The sequence below is a fragment of the Penicillium soppii genome (assembly GCF_028829465.1).
Source record: "Penicillium soppii strain IBT 18220 chromosome Unknown utg000007l, whole genome shotgun sequence".
Classification (NCBI taxonomy): Eukaryota; Fungi; Ascomycota; class Eurotiomycetes; order Eurotiales; family Aspergillaceae; genus Penicillium; species Penicillium soppii.
In genome coordinates, this window is record NW_026643237.1 from 2,761,566 (window position 1) to 2,777,508 (window position 15,943).

General features: G+C 47.8%; 5 protein-coding genes across 5 annotated transcripts; 3 read left to right on the plus strand and 2 right to left on the minus strand.

Annotated features, from left to right (window-relative positions):
- Positions 1 to 4,338: 4,338 nt before the first annotated feature.
- Positions 4,339 to 5,684, plus strand: N7529_010312 (class I SAM-dependent methyltransferase; the record flags this gene model as incomplete). Its single annotated transcript, XM_057245839.1, has 5 exons — positions 4,339 to 4,356; positions 4,513 to 4,529; positions 4,617 to 4,696; positions 4,757 to 4,918; positions 4,981 to 5,684. The coding sequence occupies 5 exons, from the start codon at positions 4,339 to 4,341 to the stop codon at positions 5,682 to 5,684; spliced, it is 981 nt and encodes a 326-aa protein (XP_057094102.1).
- Positions 5,685 to 6,267: 583 nt separating this feature from the next.
- N7529_010313 (uncharacterized protein) lies at positions 6,268 to 8,561 on the plus strand (the record flags this gene model as incomplete). The annotated part of the gene is made up of 2 exons (XM_057245840.1): positions 6,268 to 6,580; positions 6,640 to 8,561. 2 exons carry the CDS (start codon positions 6,268 to 6,270, stop codon positions 8,559 to 8,561), a joined length of 2,235 nt encoding a protein of 744 aa, XP_057094103.1.
- A 324-nt stretch (positions 8,562 to 8,885) lies between these two features.
- Positions 8,886 to 9,857, minus strand: pup1 (proteasome core particle subunit beta 2; the record flags this gene model as incomplete). Its single annotated transcript, XM_057245841.1, has 3 exons — positions 8,886 to 9,545; positions 9,612 to 9,659; positions 9,732 to 9,857. The coding sequence occupies 3 exons, from the start codon at positions 9,855 to 9,857 to the stop codon at positions 8,886 to 8,888; spliced, it is 834 nt and encodes a 277-aa protein (XP_057094104.1).
- A 530-nt stretch (positions 9,858 to 10,387) lies between these two features.
- Positions 10,388 to 15,098, plus strand: N7529_010315 (FG-nucleoporin NUP159; the record flags this gene model as incomplete). The annotated part of the gene is made up of 4 exons (XM_057245842.1): positions 10,388 to 10,474; positions 10,535 to 11,216; positions 11,273 to 12,569; positions 12,647 to 15,098. The coding sequence occupies 4 exons, from the start codon at positions 10,388 to 10,390 to the stop codon at positions 15,096 to 15,098; spliced, it is 4,518 nt and encodes a 1,505-aa protein (XP_057094105.1).
- A 411-nt stretch (positions 15,099 to 15,509) lies between these two features.
- N7529_010316 (uncharacterized protein) lies at positions 15,510 to 15,869 on the minus strand (the record flags this gene model as incomplete). Its single annotated transcript, XM_057245843.1, has 1 exon — positions 15,510 to 15,869. The coding sequence occupies one exon, from the start codon at positions 15,867 to 15,869 to the stop codon at positions 15,510 to 15,512; it is 360 nt and encodes a 119-aa protein (XP_057094106.1).
- Positions 15,870 to 15,943: the final 74 nt, after the last annotated feature.

The following is a 15,943-nucleotide window of genomic DNA, read 5'->3' on the forward strand; positions in this document are numbered from 1 at the left end:
GGTCTATAGGCCTGAAAGGGAAAAGAAGACCGTGATGACTTCAACATTTTGTTAATAGAAAGTGACAAATACCATTAAAATCTCGCGCTATCATCAATCCACTCCAAATTCCAAGCTTGAGCAATGATAATTCCATCAAAAGGCCCGTGAAAGCCCGTGCCGCTCTCCAATCTGCCTCGCGGAGCTAATTTTTAGACGGATTCCCGAGGCTGGCTGATATGTGGAAAGGTAAGCAATCGACGTCATTGGATGATAGGTTTTCATGGGTATCGCCTCTAGACTGACACTACTCCGTAGACGCACATGATATAATTTTCGCTTGCGTCTGACAGGAATTTTATGGTCCTATTGGGCCTTATGCGAGCCGATTGGGTGTTCGGCGCGTTCACCGACGACCAGTCAAATTCGGATTTTGGCAAATGATTCGCAATTCCAAATCTTTTTCACTTCGACTAAGCGATAAATGGGTCTTGCCGAGTTTTACGCCCCGCTTGAAAGGGTAGAGAGCGTTAATTTTCTTACCGTGAATCGTGTGGATCTCTCCAGCCGATCATTTCTGGGCATAGTTCGCCCAGCACCCATCTTGTATATTCTACTCGCTCAATATGGTATATGGTTATTTTGATTATGGTTACTGGATAGGGGATCGTGCTAAGAATCGGTCTTTCCAAGGTTACATTGACTATTCAGTAACCTTGGGATTTTGATGTTTCATGCTTAGTGCAAATTCCCAGCCTCTAATTTCATGAAGTGCTCAATGTTGTGAATAGACAGGCCATCCGCTCCGCAGCCAATGGTATTCAGTGACACCATTTGTGGGCAATCAGTATTTGTCAGTGTTTTCAAGCGATCTATAATTTTTTTTTTCTACTAGACCACTGGCTTACATGCAAGACACGTATAGTATGGATTTCGGTACGCAAGCACCCAGGCGGACAACAAGGCTAATATGCAAGTCTTTGTCGATAACAGGGATGCCTAGGTATGTTTCACCCAGCTCCACAATCGAAGATAGGCTCTCCGACTCTACAAGGTGACTAATGAGCTGTCACGAATGGATCTACGATTTGAGATTGTAGTTTGTTGCATTCTTAGACGCATCTACCCAGCTTACCTATGTGTAGGTACTCACATATTTAGGTGCGGCTCAAGGAGATTATCGTTGCACGGACTTTCTCAGCACACCTGTTATTACTGAAAACTTCTTTTTCGAGTCTTATGTAAACTAACTGACTGAAGTTTCTGGAACAATGCTGCAATTACTACGTAAGATAGGCACATAGACGAATAGTAAACACAGGAAACTTTGCAAGCTGTCGCTCCACACCTTCAGCCTCTCAGGCTGGGATCCGGCAGACCATTCTCTGATTATCAGAACCTTGGCATGCCGTGTAACATGTGTCTCAGCTTGGACATATTCGGAGCGGTAAATAATGACACTTGGACGAGCCAGATCTGTAATTTCGAACCCGCTGTATCTCTACAATGTAACCGCATCAAAGACGCCCCTATGAAATTTCCGCCTACGCCCTATCAATACCGGTGTCTACAACGATGAAGCAAGGATGTCCGGAGACAATTCGAAACCTTCCCCACTACCGGGAATCCCCGCTGCGGAGTGACAGTCTCGCAATCCGATGATTCGGTGTACGTTGTGCTATGTGTGGTTCGGCACACACCAAACCATCTATTATGCTAGACACAGACAGTAAATTGACATACCTATTAAAAAGTTTGCTGAACGACACCGTTGACTGGAAACTACAGTAACTAAGGAATGTAGTTTGGACTCAAAGGTATGGCTTGAGCGTTACCGACAGGCTGGATCCCGAACAACTTTCCCAATCCCTGGGTCCGGACTAATTGTTATGACTCGTCGGAAATCCAACAAAACCCCGGTTCCCCTTGGATGGACCCGATTCCATGGGGCAGCAAGATCGTTGCTCTTAGGACGGCTGCAGGGGTGCTGTACCTGGGATTCAATCTGCAAGGTCGCTCTTTATCTGTTTGGTCGCATTGAAGTAACGACGCGCATGAGAATTACATTTCATCATTGAATTCGGTGTACCCCGAGACCAAGAGTCTTAAAACATTTGTATTTTTGTAAGGTTATTTTTTTTCCTTCTCGAGGTAAGGTTAGAGTACATTTACATTGCTACCTACACTGACTAGTATACAGAATGCGGGCCACGCGCCTCTTATTTCCGTCTACGTTGTAGTCGCGTTTTTGAGTTTGATCGACATCCGAAGAAAGTAATAGTGACGAAGGGAAAATAATAGTATTTATAGGACTTTGAAGTGTGGACGTTAAAATACTATAATATTATACAGTAGAAGTTCCAGACGTCATTGAACAGACAGGAATTACCTAGTTAATGTTATGTAGCAAGCAAGACCCGGAGGGCCGGAAACTAGTGTGCATGTTCCGACATCCCAGATCCCATGTGCCCCTCCTTCCGAGGATCCCCTTCTGTGGGATGCAACATACTGTACTCCATATTGTTTGGCCCTATCCCGAAAGTAGTGGAATTGGGGAATTGGGGATTCGGAGGGGATTCGGAGGGGATTTGGAGGAACTGGAGGAGAGGTCCCTGACCAATTAACTTTAGCGATTAGGGTGATATTGGGCCTGGGCACGTTTGGGGAGGTTAGCCTGGACTTTCTAGCCCCCTACAAAGTACATTGTAGCAACGCTATATCTGACAGATCACCTCATTTTCCACCGCTAGATCTCAATACGGCATGAGTCTAGCAATTAGGACCGAGTCGAAATGTGTAAGGGTGAGAGACCTGGCACTGGATTATGGCTTTAGAAGTCTTCCAAAACTATCTTGATAGTTTAATATTCCATTTTTAAACAGTGAAATAAACTTTGACCAGGTTGAAAACTCAGATAGCACATGCAATGACTGACAGCACATATCTTGGCGAAAGTACGGAGTAGTACGGAGTAGTAGGGGATATTTTTGTATCATCTAATGATTATTGTGTGTTATTTACTCCGTATTTATCAGGGCATCCTGACAGCTCCACGTACATATCTGCGGGGCCGAGAGTTCCCAGTCGACAATCCATATTGTTACCTAACCGAGCTTTACTTCCAAAATTTTTACTTTTTTTTTTCTTTTCTGAAAATCAAAAAGAAAAACCACATCACATCAGAGATTAATGATAGCAGCGATCCCAAAGCCGAAAATCCACTTTACCAGGACGTAGATTCTATATAGGTTGTAATACTCCGTCTCCGTACAACGTATAGGGTGTTCTATCGATCCGGCCGAATCCCAAAGAAAGGAATCCCAGGAGAAAGGGTAAAGGACGGCCAGACGGCCTGGCGGCCCGTGGCTGGGCGGCTTGTGAATTCCCAGCCTGTTGGGACCACTCACTATTGGTGGATCGATCCTATGCAGTAAGAAGGCTTCGATCTTGAGGATTGGTAAAATGTGCTCTTTCTACCAGTAGGTAAATCCCGAGGGAATGGATAGGCAATATCCTAGGGGTCTTAGAATATGACCGGAGAAATGGTCCTTTTACCCAATGTGATTATATCTGCGGAGACCCCGACATCCCGGAGATTTGGAACTAATTATAAAAAGATTTTAGTATTTTACAGATTTCTACATGCTTTCAATCAAAGAAGAAATAAAAAAAAATCACTTGAAAAAAAATTAAGACGTTCAATAAAAAACAAGTTGAAAAGTGACAAGCACAGGATTCATCCAATCATTTTCACTAGAAAATCTTGATCTTGCGTGAAAACAGGGACTTTACATTAATTACTGTTCTGGGTTTAATGATTCACGCCCGATGCGCCCATCGTCTTTCTTACACTCTTTTTGTACATTTTACTTTACCATTTACAACCATCTTTAGTTTACATGAACTGGGGGTCCACTTGCCAGGTTTTGTGCTGATTGTCGAACATTTCCAATTGTCGATCCCACCAGCTGATTTATAGTTGTCCGGATCGTCCTCCCGCCCTGCCAGATTATAACTTAACCCAAGCTGTCGGGCTCTAAGTCTTTTTTTTTCAGTCATGTCTGATTTTGCATCGGTCTGAGGGGAATTCTTCCGATTTATAGTGGGATGTGAAATGCAGCATAGCGATATTGATCTCCTATCCCACTCGTTCAGAGAATCCCCCGCCAATCTTCCTGCAGAGCACGCACCCCTGTTGCTTGAAAGCCCCCAAGGAAGGCAGTCTGACATTATTGATATCTGTAATTTCTCAGTTACGGAAATACCCCCGATTCGGCGTTGGGCGACTGCTTTCATACCCCTCCACTTTAGGGTTATAGAACACATTCGCTGTGGTTCTTTTCGGATAAAGACAAAATCATGGGTGAAAAACCTCCGGTAAGCTTGTTCCTTTTATAGTGGAAGAGTCCCATTTGTTTCTACCGCTATATATATATATATATTTCTCTCTCTCTCTCTCTCTCTCTCTCTCTGTTGTTTTTTGGGTAGCGAGTGGACGTTCAATCTTCTTGATACTAACACAAGGTTATGCAGGTACCTCGCGCTGAATGGTAATATTGCCTTTCTTTACCCTTCTGACCTGCTATTACTGTATCGCATTATTCGAATTCCAAATTGACTAAATACAAAAAAATTAGTGACACACAGTCACTGACTGCCAGTGTGACCGATTACCCTGTCGAGAATGGCAGACGGTATCACAGGTACCACGAGGGAGGTATGTTTGGACTTTGGGCGCTGTTAGATCTTACTCCGCATATCTTAACTGAATGTCTAGCCTACCTATACCCCAATGACGAACAGGAATTGGATCGTTTAGACATGCAACACCATATGTTCAAGTTGGTTATGGACGACAGATTATTCCATGTGCCCCTCAAAAACCCGAAAAAGATCCTCGATATTGGCACCGGCTCAGGGATTTGGCCAATAGAAATGGGTAAGTTTACCTGGTGCAGCTTCAAGATCCTTGTCTCACCATCTCAAATTGTCTTCCTGCAGCATCCCTGTTTCCAAACACCGAGATTACAGGGACAGATCTGTCCCCCGTACAGCCAACAGAAGTTCCACCAAATGTTCACTTCCTGGTTGATGATGCTACAGAAGAGGAATGGTTATGGGACGAGAACGACTTCGATTTTATTCACATCGGCCACATGACAGGGGCTATGCCATCATTCAAACGTTTATTACGACAAACATTCAAGCACCTCAGACCGGGAGCCTACTTGGAATGCCACGAGATGGACCCCAAACCAAAATGTGACGATCATACCATGCCACCAGAAAACCAAGACGGGGGATACAGCGCATTCGCTATGCATGATTGGTTCGACCTCAACATGCGATCGAGTCGCGATGCAGATCCACCAAGGCAGTTCCGAATCGCGCATCGAATAGAACAGTGGATGAAAGATATAGGGTTTGTTGACGTTGAACAAAGGGTATCCAAAATCCCTACCAACACTTGGCCACAAGACGAGAAGCTAAGAACCCTCGGCGCTTGGAGCGAAAGCAATTGGCTCGAGGCTTTAGCGGGGTGGTCTTATAAGCCATTTCTCGCTCTTGGGTGGTCGAAAGCTGAGATTGAAGTCTTCCTTGTCGATGTGAGGAAAAGTATACAGGATCGAAGTGTCCATGCCTATATGGACTATTACGTGGTCACAGGAAGAAAGCCCCTTCCCGGTGAAGGGAACACCTCTTGAATTTCCTTTTTAATCCTCTGTTTCTTTTTGTCATGACCATCTTACCTCTTACCTTTCCATTATATCTTATCCAACATCAGCATGTGATACCATTGGTGGGCAAAGTTTTGCATGCATTACATTGGCGTTGTGTCTTTCAATACACATTTTTTACGTTTCTCATTTCTTCCATACATATCTCGTCCCAATTTAAGTAGCTCCAAGTGTCCTGATACGTGTTCCCTCTTGGTATAGCACAGGCAGTTGCATAGGTATGTATATACTTAAACCTGACAGAATATCTCCGGGGACAGCGAGTTGTAAAATTTCACCTATAAGGTGAAGCTTTTACAACACCTGCTCGATTAATTATGCGGTCAAATCCGAACTTCTAGCCCTGGAGTTAATTCAGAAGTACGTACATATTTACCCATACTTCATGAGCTGATAAATGAAGAAGGGTGATTGGTCAAACCAGACCACGGATCCATTTTCCAAAAGAGCTTAGTCATTGTGCCAAGAATCAGAAAGCTGCCATGCGAAGTTGATCCCAGTGTTTGTGAGCCCACCTCTCAATTGGCTCGCACATGCTATAGCCAACTCCATGTCTTTCGGCAGACATGCCTACAGGCATGCTGTTAAACCGCCTACTGGCCCGACCCTCGATCATTTATGGATCAGTGACGACCTACTCGCAGCAACCTTCCGCCGCTTTGCCAACGGCCAACGGCGCCATGGGAGCTGCGTTCCTGGACCATTGGAAGCACGGCGGCGTCTTGCAAAACGAAGGAACACAGCACTAGCCAGCATTGGTGGAGGACCCGTTGAAGATATCGCGTGTCTCTTCGGCCGCAATGGGAAGGAACACATGAAATGGACCGACCACTCGTGGCAGAGAGTGCCATTTGAAAATCAGAGTACGTGTGAAACAGATGCTATCATATTCTAGGGTACTTGTTCTAATCTTTTTCTACAGTTCTAGCCGATTATCCCTTAGGGTCTCCCGCAGCTCCGATCTCTTTCTCGGATCAGAATCCGGTACCTCATAACGTTTTCCAAATTCCCTCGTCGGATTTCACTAGAATTGATCCGCAAGCACACGAAAACAATCTGGAAGAATTTTTGAATAGAAACAATTGGGAAATTGAAGATGCCAGGGAATTTACTCGACACATGAGAATTGATCTGCACCGGGAGCCACGATATAGCCGACAGATATTTGAGCGGTTACTTGCCCGCTCGGACCAGAACATTGCGGATGCTATCGCATTTCTAGATGATCCATTCTTGAATACTCGGGGCTCGGGAAATTATGTTGCAGCCATTGAATTCTTTGTTCGCACCAAAGCAAAACGCGCCAAACGAACTGCTGTCCTAGATGCGGTGAATCGTGCCTTGGAATTGGGCTTGATTCCCACTGATGATATTTGTTTGATCATTAGTACTTTGCCCAATGTCATTGTCGAACGAAAAAGGTCTCTGAGATCGTGGGACCAGAATGCACTTTTGAAGCACTACCGGGCGATGTGGAGAGCCATTGGGCGCTGTAACATTCTGGGATACCGCGATCTGGATAAAGCAATCGTGGACACCTGGCTCGGAGAGCTTCTGGGTATCCACAGCTTTCGCTTTGCGGAGGAAATCATTATCGAAACTCACGATGCAAACAGTCGAAGCCAGTGGCCCTCTGTCTTGGTTCAAACATGGCTGAAAGCTAAGGAGGCTGATTTGGAGACAAAGATGCCCTTTCCAAACAAGATTTTCAGTCAGCTTGATGTGGACTCTGCCGCGGACTGTGTTATTCGCGTGACGGAGTCGTTATCGTCATCTTCAATTGACAGAGACACTAGAAGCCAGTTGCTTCGACGATGGCGGGATTGCCTCTCAAATGCTGAAGTCATCTCGACCGTCGCAGATTCACAGGCCTGGTTTGATTTCCCTCTTCCACAAGTTGGAACTCAGAAGAACACCCCTCTGAACCACTCAACCCAAAGCCAGATCATCTTGAGACTATGGCTTTTACGAACCCTTTGCCGGACCACTGGGTACATGTATAACAAGAGCCCCAAAGCAACAGACCGCCCAATCCGCTCATTGCTCAATCTCTATGATCTCTTGATACAGGGTACCGATGGACACTTCTTCCCAGATCTGCTACGGGAAATCCGTGGTCTCGATCTTCCATACAACAGGCTTCTCATACTAGCCCTTGACAAAATGGGCAAAGGCTCCATCACCAAAAGCACCCGTCAAACCCTTGAACACCTGGAAACTTCTCAACTTTCCCTTACAGATGTGTGGAAAACACCATCCATCTACAAGGGAATCCAAAATCTTTTCCACGCTACATTCGACCAGATGTTCCATTGCATGGATCTCACCAGCCCAGACACAGTTAATGAACTTCTACACATCGCTCGATCAGGAGACTCAAAAAGTACGCGGTCTATTTTGAGACTGCTCAACAACAATACCCCTTTCAAAATTTGCCTGCACAAAGCCTATCAGGACATCCCACACCCTGATGAGAAGATTCTTGTGCGATACCACCCTGGTCCGCGCAACAGCAAATGCCCCGATCCCCATGCTGCTGTCGGCCTCATTAACCAGCTGGCGGTTGCAATTTCCTGCTGCAGGAATTTGACACCATGCCAGTCCTTTCACATGATCCACTGGCTCTACGGATATCTGCGTAGACACGGCGGGCCTGTCGATCCGGACTTCGTACGAGCTATGTATCATGCTGGTATTGTACGGAGACGCCGTGAAGGTCTTAGCATCTCGACCACTCAATACGAGTACATTCTTTGGATAGTCGGAAAATTTGAGGGCCTTGAAGTCGTTCAGCAACTGACGTCTGGTCCTGAAATTGGCGAGTCGAGACTTGGTCATCAGTGATCCATCATGTGCATAAGTCTGTCTGCGATGTGATCAGAGGACGTCTACAGCTGTGAAATTTGTAATATAACATGATACCCATACTGAATCTTCCTACATGGAATTGAGCCGATCATCAAATTTACACGAACAATATATCAAATTTGCAAAAACTCCAATTTCCTGACCGTACCTGTTCTAAGCTTGTAGCATAACTTCATGAACAATACACCTGCGGTCTTTTCCGGAGCACAGTAGTACAGAAAACATGACAAACTAGTTTGGTGAGACAGAAGAAATCCGTGCTTGCATTAAATCAATCCAAGAAGAGACCTTCAAGAGTATCTAAGAATCAACCTCCATGCTATCTCCAGCGGCCAGGTTATCATCACCCGACAGTGTCTCGATCGTGACATATTTCTTCATATCCTCCTTGCTGATGACCCGCTGGTCCAACCAAGCAGTTGTACCACGCGGGAAGCGGTAGTTGCGCTCCTTCTGTGGGCGGTCGTTGGGCTTCATGTAGTTACGGAGCAACTGGGTGGGCTGATCCTTCTCGATAACGCACACGTCGACATTGCTACCAGATCCCAGATCGTTGAAGATACCGGCCTTGATGGCCTCGGCACAGATGTCGATGGCGCCCTGGCGGTCAAGGTTTGGTTGCCAGGTTGACTCAAACACTGACATCGCTGCCAAAGATCCAGATCCCATAGTCACGTAAGGTAGCTTGTCCGTCGAGCCGTGTGCGTGCACAGTGTACAGTCCGGTGCCGGTCGGGTCAACACCTGCAACCACAAGGTACGCTCCAATGTGGCCCTGGTAACGGAAAAGGTGCTGCTTGAGCATGGTCATGCAAGTAATGACACGGGGATCGCGACCCGTTGATAGAGAGTGCAGTTCGACATTAGAACTGATGAGGGCCGTGGTGAACTCGGTGTCAGCGGCGGTACCGGCTCCAGCACACCAGATCTTCGGCGCGATGTAGTGTAGCTTCTCGCAGTTCTACAATGAAACAAATAATGTTAGAGGATTAGGAAAGAAGCTATTGGTAAATCGTCGCTTTCATACCTTGTCTGCCACTATAGGACCACTGGTGGCTCGGGTATCTGCTGCAATCTGGAATGGCAATTCAAGTCAGTTCCTGGATCACTGCTAATTTATGACTTCTCGCATAATTGGTGAACTTACCACAACGCCCTTATCATAGACACATCCTACAATTGTTGTACCGGTACTGGTGGCCTTGGGAAGGGGAACACCCCTGGCGTGAAGTGCCGCATTGCGGTTGTAGTTGGAGAAGTCAAAGCCCGGCATCGTGATAACGCTGGTGGTCGCGACCAGCTGGGTTGATTATCGAAAGTGAAGGGGTAAATGAAAGGCAATGGAGAATAGATTCTGGCTATCAAGGAGATTGCGAAAGGTGGACGGTCGAATGGAGTAGCTCGAGATGGATGTGAAGAGTGAAGTGAGCTGTTTGGAGTGACGAAGCTCCCGCAGCCTAATGGGGCCTGAATCATAAGGCACAAACAAGGTGTTTTTGCCGGACATTATTTTCAAGTCTTTAATGCTCTTTAGACTTCTGTGTATTCTCTCTAACCTTTGCGCATCGGCAATTATCGTTGCGTCTCTTTTCAACCTTTGCTTATCATCTCATACCTGGGAAGCAGCGCGACCTCAAGATTTTCGCGCATACCCTCAACCTATTCTCCCGGAGTCCTCATTCACTCCATCGACACTCGCTTTCAACTCCCACCTCGCCTTCACCCAATGCTTTCAGAACAAGCTCAACACTAAGCGAAAGCAAACGTTCACTTTCTGGAACCATCAATTCGGATAAGCTCAGAATGGCTTTCAGCTTTAATGCTTCGAACCCCGCCGGGGCAGCCACTTCTGCGGAGCTTGGTCCAGAGCTTCCCGATGTTTTTACGGATGTATGCCCACCGCAACAGAGACCTCACTTGTCGAGGTCACCTTTACTAACAAATTCCTAGGAAATCGGCTTCAAGGGTGTCTCCGGCGATGCCAATATCCGCTTCCTTCCTACTGCTTGGCCCGACGACGCGCTTCCTGCTCCCACCTCGTCCCTACTGGCTGTCGCGCATACCAAAGGTCTCATTGTTGGCGCTGGACCTGATGCGCTAGTTATCAGCACAACTGAAGTCGTTAGAAATTCAATCGAAGCGCCGGCCGGAGCAGATAAGGAAAAGACGAAGGCTTTTCAACCTATCGCCACAATACCTCTGCCCTCTCGTCCCACTCATGTGGCATTTACTCCGGGCGACGACGGATTGATTCTCGCCACAGAGAATGGAGCTTCTCTCTCCGTCTTTGATACAAAAACCCTTGCGCAAGGAAATGCACAACCAGCAATTTCGATCCCAACAAACGGCGTGTCACTACGTGCTCTTGCGCCTAATCCTGATCCCACGTCGACGCTTGTTGCGCTAGTCACTGTGAACGGCGATCTTCTGATTGCTGATCTCAAAGCTGGGAACTTGCTTCCTGGACCTAACGGTCCGGTCCTCAAGGATGGCGTGAGCTCTGTCTCATGGAGCAACAAAGGAAAGCAGCTTGTAGCAGGATTGGCCGACGGTACTGGATACCAGATGTCCCCGGATGGAGCGAAGAAGGCCGAAGTTCCCAGACCTTCGGACTTGGAAGGGGATTGTCATGGTAAGTTTCATTACCGCTTACTAGGTTTTATACGCCGTTTTTTAACCAACATATAGTCTCGGCCGTTTCATGGCTTGAGAATGATGTCTTTTTCATGACATACACCCCCAATGCTATGGAAGACGATATGGGGATGAACCCAGCTTCTTCGTACTATATCATCACGCGGCGCAAGCAGCAACCTTTCCTTATCCAAAAATTGCCCGAAATTTGTTCCACCATGGGCTTCATGCTAAAGCGTGCCCCAGCGTTCCAATTTATCACAAGGATCAGAGATTATAAACCGCATCTGAAAGACGTCTTGATTGTCTCGTCAACTGCATCGACTGATGTTGGACTCATTACGCGATCCGATCAGCCCTTGGCCAATGATGAAAGAACAAAGCATCATGTTGGGCAGTTTATGACCACAGAAGTAAACGATGACACCAAACGAGCAAGCATCCCATTGAAGGAGTCTGGTGATGAGACATCAGTCATTGGTCTGGCACTCAATCTGTCGGCCACAAAGAATGTCATTGCGCCGCTTCCTGGTTCAGAAATAATGGAGAGCTCAACACCTCTTCCTGGTATTCTCCTCTTGAATAATGAGGGTATACTTTCATCTTGGTGGTTTATTTACGCCGATTCTATTCGCCAGAATACGCCTTATTCTGGGTTAATTTCGTCTGGTCAGGTACCCCAACCTCAACAAGCTCCAGCTCCCACTCCAGCCCTTGCCCCAGCTATGGCAACCGCTTCCACACCAAAACCCTCATTTGGTCAGCCATCATTCGGAGCCTCACCGTTCGGACAGCCAGCTTTTGGAAAGCCAGCAGCCGCTTTTGGAAGCCCGTCGATGGGTGCTTCAACCATGGGCGCGACTGCCTTCGGAAAACAAAGTGCTCCAGGGTTTGGTAGTCCGTCCCAGCTTGGTGGAAGCTCTTCTCCCGCCTTCGGAAAACCATCCGTCCCAGGTCCCGCATTCGGGACACCATCTCAGCCAGGAGCAGCCCCTGCATTTGGGGCTCCAAGTACCCCGGGAGCGCAGTTTGGAAAGTCTGGGTTCGGAGCCTCCGCATCTGCATTTGGACAGACTAGTGCTCCGGCAAATCCTTTCGGGGCAACTGGTGGTGGCTTTAGCTCCTTCTCGGATGGAGGTGGCTTCGGTAGTCTTGCATCTGCAAAGCCTACAGGCTCCCCATTTAGCGCGAAACCGACAGGCGAGGCACCGGCTGCTGCAAAACCGGCGAGTGATTCGCCATTTGGTGCTAAGCAGCCGAGCCAGTCACCCTTTGTCAAGCCTCCCACAAGTGGCAGTGCTTTTGGCCAGAGCTCCAGCTCACCATTTGGATCAAAGCTTCAAGCTGATACGTCATTCCCACCCCCGCTTCCAACGAACCGAAGAACCCCTTCGGTCCTTCGTCTGGCGGCTTCCAGCTCAAATCCAGCTTCAAGGGGGATGGTTCGGCTGCCAACGATGGTCCGAAACCAGACAAGCCTTCGTCTGGACCATTTTCATTTGGCAACTCCTTTGACAACATGATGTCTTCGCCAAAGGGGAGCCCTTCCCCAAGTGAATCCATGGATGATACTGAAGACATAGAGCCCGTGGATAAGAGTACCTTTTCAATCTTTGGTGGAGCGAAGAAGCCTGATTCACAGACCCCCACGTCAATGTTCGGCTCGAACACGTTTTCTTCAAAGGCTAAAACCTCAACTCAGAACAAGTCAACGTTTTCGATGTTTGGCAACAATACTGACCAAAACCGACTGACTAGCCCATTGTCAGCCCCATCTGACAAGACAGAGACTCCAAAGAAGGAGTTATTTGGCGCTAGCATTGATGCTAATACCCCCCTGCCCCCTGACTCTACTAGCCGGGCTAGTTATGCCGCCGGTGATACATCTGCTTCTTCCAACGTTTCAAAGAGCTCTGTTGAAGATGCCCCGCTTCCTCCAGATTTCACCAAACCAAAGAAGTCTTCACTTAAACCTGAGAATGATGCTCCGCTTCCTCCGGATTTCCTTTCGCAGAAGAAGTCTGCGCCCAAGACAAATGATGCTCCTCTGCCGCCCGACTTCATTTCCCAAAAGAAGACTGCGCCGCAAGCAGCCGATGCTCCTCTTCCCCCAGACTTTTTAGCAAAGCCTAAGAAACTCGAGGCCCCGGTTGTCCCTGAGGATGCACCACTGCCCCCAGACTTCACTTCAGAGCCGAAAGCCAAGTATTCCGAAGAGGCAGTTCCGATTCCCGATGGCTCTGACGATTTCGGTGGCTCCGATGTAGACTCTGTTTCTGATGCCGCGGACGAGTCAGATTTCAACGACAGCGGAGAAGAGATTACTCATGATGAAGCGAAGACCGCTAAGCCGAAGCCATCAACAGAGACATCATTCGGTGCGGTTTCCGACAAAAGCTCCACAGGTGGATTTTTCACCGCCCCTCCTAAGCCCGCTGAGGATAAAGCTCGTCTCCCACGACAGCTCTTTGATATGCCTAAGCAGCCGCTTCTTCCGCCTCCTGGTCCCATCGCTCAAAGCAATCGCGAACCCTACCGGTCACCCAGTCCGGTTCGTCACGGTGGAAAAAAGACCACAGTCTTTCCTTTAAAGCCTCCCCACCGTAAGGGGTCCGCAAGCGCCGTGCATTCTCGCAAAGAATCTCTTACTCATCTTGCTGAGCGTGATGGTCTTTTGCGAAAGGCTAGCGATCTTAAGGAGCAGGAGGTACATGAGCGCGCTCATGCCGCGGCTCAGAAACACGAAGATGATGTCCTATCCTTGTCGGATGACGACGAGGATGACAGACTCCGTGAAGAACTGGCTCAGCCCGTTGAGCCAGTTGATACACTGGATCCATTCTTGCCTCACCAAAACTACATGAGTGAGACCGCGAAGCCAGGGATCGCGGGTCAGGTTGAACGACTCTACCGTGACATTAACTCGATGGTTGACACTTTGGGTATCAATGCTCGCTCTCTGGCTGGGTTCCTTTTGCACCAGCAGCCCAAGAAAAAGTCTAATGTTGATGAATGGGTAATGGTCCTCAAAAGTGACCAACCCGCTGATATACTTGATACCAAGATGGTCTTGAAGGACATCGAGAAATTTCAAGACATGATCAAGTCAATTGAAAAATCACTCAACGACCAACGCGTGCAAGGAGTGGATCAAAAGCTGGATGCCTGCCGGGACCTTCTCACAAAGGATATCGTTACGCTATTGGCCCAGTTTGTCAGCATCCGCAAGATTCTCGACGCGCACACTGACACCGTTTCCATTCTTGAGGCGCCACTCTCAGCTGAACAAGGTGCACTCCAACACGATCTTCGCACGACCTACACACACATGCAGGCCCAAACGGCCGATCTCGAGCAGGCGGTCTCACTCCTACGCGCAAAACTCGCCGATGTTTCACAGGTGAAGGGTGCAGCCCGGAACCGACCAACTGTTGAGGCCGTCACCAAGACCATCGGCACAATGATGAGCATGGTCGAAGGCAAGAGCACAGACATCGATGTTCTCGAGTCCCAAATGCGCAGGCTTGGCGTGAACGTTGCCTCCGCCGGTTCCTCCAGCCGTGAAGGTTCGCCCTTCACTACTCCCCGCAAGAATGCTGCTGGTCGATTGCCCACAACCCCTGGGTCGCGTGGCTCGATTGACGGCAGTGCCTATCATACCCCTGAGTCCGCCTCTCGCGGTCTTAACTTCCGAGCTAGTGTCAATGGCTCTGTAAGACGGAGTCGTCTCCGCAGCGTGGAAGGTGCAGGCGAGTTTGATGCGCAGGAGGACGCAATTGTCTACAAGAGGAGGAAGTCCCGTCGTCAGCACTTGAACGCCAACTTGAAGAAGGCATTTGAAGACAAGCAGACGAAGGTGCGTGCGGTTGATGAATGGTAGTTTCTACCTTTGATCTTTGCTTTATTCGTATTTCGTTCAGACCCGAAATCTGGGAGATTTATCTTGGCGCTTATTGGTATCTGGAGGGCGGTCCTAATTTGGCCGAGGAGTTTTATGGCATGCACATATGTAGCGAAATTTTTCAGTGCGATGAAGTTAGCTATCAAATGCAAGCCCTATCTGCAATATCTCATGTAACTCATCCCCAAGTCTTAACTTTTTGACTCATGTCCTATAGATACATACATAGTTTCGGCACTTTATCCTCGATTTGTAGCACGCTCGATTGAATGTTCATCTCTATTACCCTTGCGTTTGTCCGTGTACTGCATTGGTTATCTAGGTCGTTTAGACCCTATGGATTACATTTTATACATAAATACTAGGTTTTCGAACGTAACATAATAGATTTTAGAACGGAATCCCAATATTCGGCGCGACACCGGGCTTGAAAAAAATACGATCCCGGTCAAGACGCACCCTTTTGTCGCGAACTCGTAGGAGCCATCCCTCTGCAATACTTTTAGCGTTTTTGATTATCTCAGGTATGTCATGCGGTGAAACCCCGGTAATCGGGAGTGAGATACACATGCAACCCAGACGATGATGTGATTTGTGACCAATATGACCACGTCCATGTTGAAGTTCCAAAAGAGCAAATTCCACAAGATCTTCGTCCCAATGAGTTTCTACCATACGTTCATCGAAACGCACAGTGACCCAGCAAGCTGGGTCGCTGTCGACGGGCTCTGGTAGGTGCCGTTGGCCCATCATGAATATACCAGGCCGAGTATTATCTTTCATCTTGTTGAGTAGGGAATATTGATAGGGAATATTGACCGATT